We start from the raw sequence: 3,525 nt of genomic DNA on the forward strand, positions 1-3,525 counted from the left end.
GTTGGGTTGAGTTAGATGGTAAAATGAGAGAGATTATAAGTAGGAGCATCTATATATATTCAAGACCTTTTACTTATAAAATAAAAATAAAAATAAAGCATCTCTTAAGTAAGGAATAGTATATTAATAAGGGAGGATTAATGTCTTTTTTTATTTACTTATATTGCCCTTGAATAAATTATAAAGCATCTCTTAAGTAAGGAGTAATATGTTAGTAAGGGAGGATTATTAATGTCCTAACACAATACTTTATGTTAATCAGTTCAATACTCTCCTATTAGAATACTAAGACTGTCCAGTGACTAATCATTAATCAACAATCTGCAAAGAATGGGTGGATGTTTGGGTTGCCGATTTACATAACTCTTCCTATATCCTCTTTGTCAACTACATGTTTTTTCAAGTTCATATTATAGCCTAAAGATTCCTCAACTCTGCGCGTAATCATATATTCCTCCCGTATCATGCTATTTTATCTCCTTCATATTGGACAATTATCCATACCAACTAACCAATATTCGAACATCTATTTTATCACCTTCATATCGGACAATTATGCATACCAACTAAACAGTAATTGAAAACGGAAAATAATACCAACAAACCAATAATCGAGCATCTATTTTATCACCTCCATATTGGACAATTATCCTTACCAACAAACCAATAATTGAAAACGGAAAATAATACCAACAAACCACTTTTATGCCGAATACAACAATGTAGGGTAATAATATACCAAATAATGTAAAAATACAACTACAAAACTCCAACTGCACTCAATCCTTTCCCCAATAGATCTACCATCACCACCTTGTTCATCAACTATATACGTTACTGGAGCCCTACTTCAGTGAACAACACTAAGCTAACCAATTTTTTTCAGTGTTGTAGTGAAAGAGAGATGCATGGAGGCCTTTTACCTATATTTCCTCTCCCTCCTAGTCGTGTTCATTTCCATTTCTGTTCCCTTTCTTTGCCACCGTTCTAAGTCTAAAAAATGCAAACTTCCACCAGGCTCATCTGGATTCCCACTAGTTGGAGAGACACTCCATTTTCTCATGAGTGGCCCTGAAAAATTTATTCATCAAAGAATGGAAAAATACTCCGACCAAGTATTCGCAACTTCATTGATGGGACAGAATTTGGCAGTAATTTGTGGTGCAGCTGGGAACAAGTTCTTATTATGCACTGCAAACGATTTCGTTAGTCCTTGGCTTCCCGATTCACTATTGATGTTTTTGAATTGGGTGGATTCTCCTGGAAAGTCACGCAAAGATTTATTTTCAAAAATCCGGGGCTTTCATCAAGCAGTAATCATGAGGCCTGAAGCTTTGAAACAGTACATACCCATCATGGATTCCTTGACAAGGCAACACCTACAGACTGACTGGGATCCTTTCCATGTTGTAAAGGTCCATCCTGCATCCCAGAAGATAACACTTATATTGGCATGCAAATTACTGCTAGGTCTGGAACCTGACCAAGCTCAAAGATTTTCAGACTCCTTCACGGTCTCATTGCAAGCTTTCTACTCATTGCCCATCAATTTGCCCGGCACCGCTTATAATCGTGCTTTGAAAGAGGTTGATAAGCTTAAGCAGGAATTCTTGAAGATCATTCTAGAGAGAAAAAAGATGGTTTTAGAGAATAGGGAAAAAGCAGGTTCGGACGTACTGTCTCGCACGCTGCTGGATGAAAACGCCCATTTGTTATCCGACTTGGAATTTGCTGTTTATCTTGTAAGTTTGATGATTCCCACCTATGAATCCGGCAGTGCATCAATCACCTTTGTCTTGAAACATCTTGCAGAGCTTCCCCATATCTATGACATGGTTTATAAAGGTATATTACGAGCTGGTGATAAAAAATTCTTTATAAGTTCAATTATACGGTACGAGATATACTACACTTCAAGAATTTTTCAAGATTATAGCATCTCTCCCTGTGTAGTGTGTAGTGAACGTACTGTTTCCTATAAAGTTGCTGATGACTTGTTGAAATCTTGTCGGTATAAACTGGTACTCAGTAGGCACAAATTAGAAGAACTCTCAAGGATATACATATACTGGTCCCTCGGAATTTTAATAGCCCTTCTCAGCCCAGATTTGATCAGCCATGCATTAGTGTATATTCTTCTTAAAGAGGCTAATTAATCAGCGCATTTCTTGAAAGCTTTAACACCTACACTAGCAGCTTCTTTGGCGATATGCAGAACACATGGAGATTGCCAAGTCTAAAGATCCTGAAGAGCTGCTAAACTGGGAAGACGTTAAAAAAATGAAGTATTCTTGGAATGTGATTTGCGAAGCTATGAGGTTAGCACCACCTGCCACAGGAGCCTTCAGGGAGGTCGAGACTGACATCCACTTTGCAGGTGTCACTATTCCAAAAGGATGGAAAGTAAGCACCAACACTTATTGTAATCTACCGGGACAAATTACTGTTACAAATAGTAATGAGAATTGATTGATGCTCCTACAATTGATCACTCATGATAATTGTACTTTCAGGTGCTTTGGAGCCCATTCACAACAAACAAAAACCCAAAGTACTTTTCTGAACCAGAAAATTTTGATCCAACGAGATTTGAAGGTGACGGACCAACACCATGCACATTTATACCATTTTCAACTGGACCGCGAATGTGCCCAGGAAAGGACTATTCCAGATTCCTGATACTCGTATACATGTATAATGTCGTGAGAAAGTTTAAGCTGAAGAAGTTGATTCCAGACGATAAGGTCCTCTATCGTGTTGGTCCTTATCCAGCTAGTGGTCTCCCCTTGCGTTTGCAACCACACTAAAACTTAATCATAGTATTTGGCTAATATGTTTGGCATTGGGGATTTGGGTGTACTTGTAGCCTATTACAGAAAATGTCCTCTCTTGCTGTTTCCCAAGTATTGAACCACTTCAAAAATAATGGATTCCTAGAGTATAGAATTCATAAATCAATTTTAATTTTGCACTATCTTATTTGACCGTTCCTGTTTCCATGAGATAACCGATGTCATCTGTTGTTTGACACAAACACATTTTCAGTTTTTCTTCTTGTCCTCTTTTGTTTTCCAATGGAAATATGGTGGATAAGTCTTTGGAGTAGTTTGATAGGGAGGATGTGGACAAATTGTGATAACAATAGAAAATGGAGAGTCAGATTTATTTTTCCTCTTTTTTTCTTAAACCAGAAGAAATTTCATTGATAGCAAACTAAAGAACTGACACGGAAGCAGATAGATAGAAATTGTTATAGGAATGGTTTCTGAAGCTAACCAAGATTTTAAAGAATATGGGGTAAATGGCCAATTTTGCCCCTAAACTTTTTTCAAGAGTCTATTTAATCCCTAGTTTCTATTCCTGAATAATGTAATTCATGAACTTAAATTTAAGTCCAATTAAAACCTTCTATGGCGGCACCATCATCTAAAAGCAATTTGGCTCCTAATTTAATAATTAAACAAGAGCATTTTGAAAACTTTGGATTATCTCCTCTCTCCACTACCAACCTCCATCACCACCACC

General features: G+C 37.1%; 1 protein-coding gene across 1 annotated transcript; it reads left to right on the top strand.

Moving 5' to 3' along the window:
- Window positions 1–759: 759 nt before the first annotated feature.
- On the top strand, window positions 760–2,979 carry LOC113695501 (beta-amyrin 6-beta-monooxygenase-like). The gene is made up of 3 exons (XM_027214625.2): window positions 760–1,845; window positions 2,216–2,403; window positions 2,514–2,979. Exons 1-3 carry the CDS (start codon window positions 909–911, stop codon window positions 2,805–2,807), a joined length of 1,419 nt encoding a protein of 472 aa, XP_027070426.1. The 5' UTR covers window positions 760–908; the 3' UTR covers window positions 2,808–2,979.
- The last annotated feature ends 546 nt before the right edge of the window (window positions 2,980–3,525 follow it).

This window comes from Coffea arabica, chromosome 6e (genome assembly GCF_036785885.1).
Source record: "Coffea arabica cultivar ET-39 chromosome 6e, Coffea Arabica ET-39 HiFi, whole genome shotgun sequence".
NCBI lineage: Eukaryota > Viridiplantae > Streptophyta > Magnoliopsida > Gentianales > Rubiaceae > Coffea > Coffea arabica.

Excerpts from the sequence above, each read along its gene's own strand:
- LOC113695501 (XM_027214625.2), top strand. The coding sequence starts at position 909 with ATGGAGGCCTTTTACCTATATTTCCTCTCCCTCCTAGTCGTGTTCATT. Across the intron at positions 1,846-2,215 it reads CTATGACATGGTTTATAAAG|AACACATGGAGATTGCCAAG; the intron begins GTATATTACGAG and ends GGCGATATGCAG. Across the intron at positions 2,404-2,513 it reads CTATTCCAAAAGGATGGAAA|GTGCTTTGGAGCCCATTCAC; the intron begins GTAAGCACCAAC and ends TTGTACTTTCAG.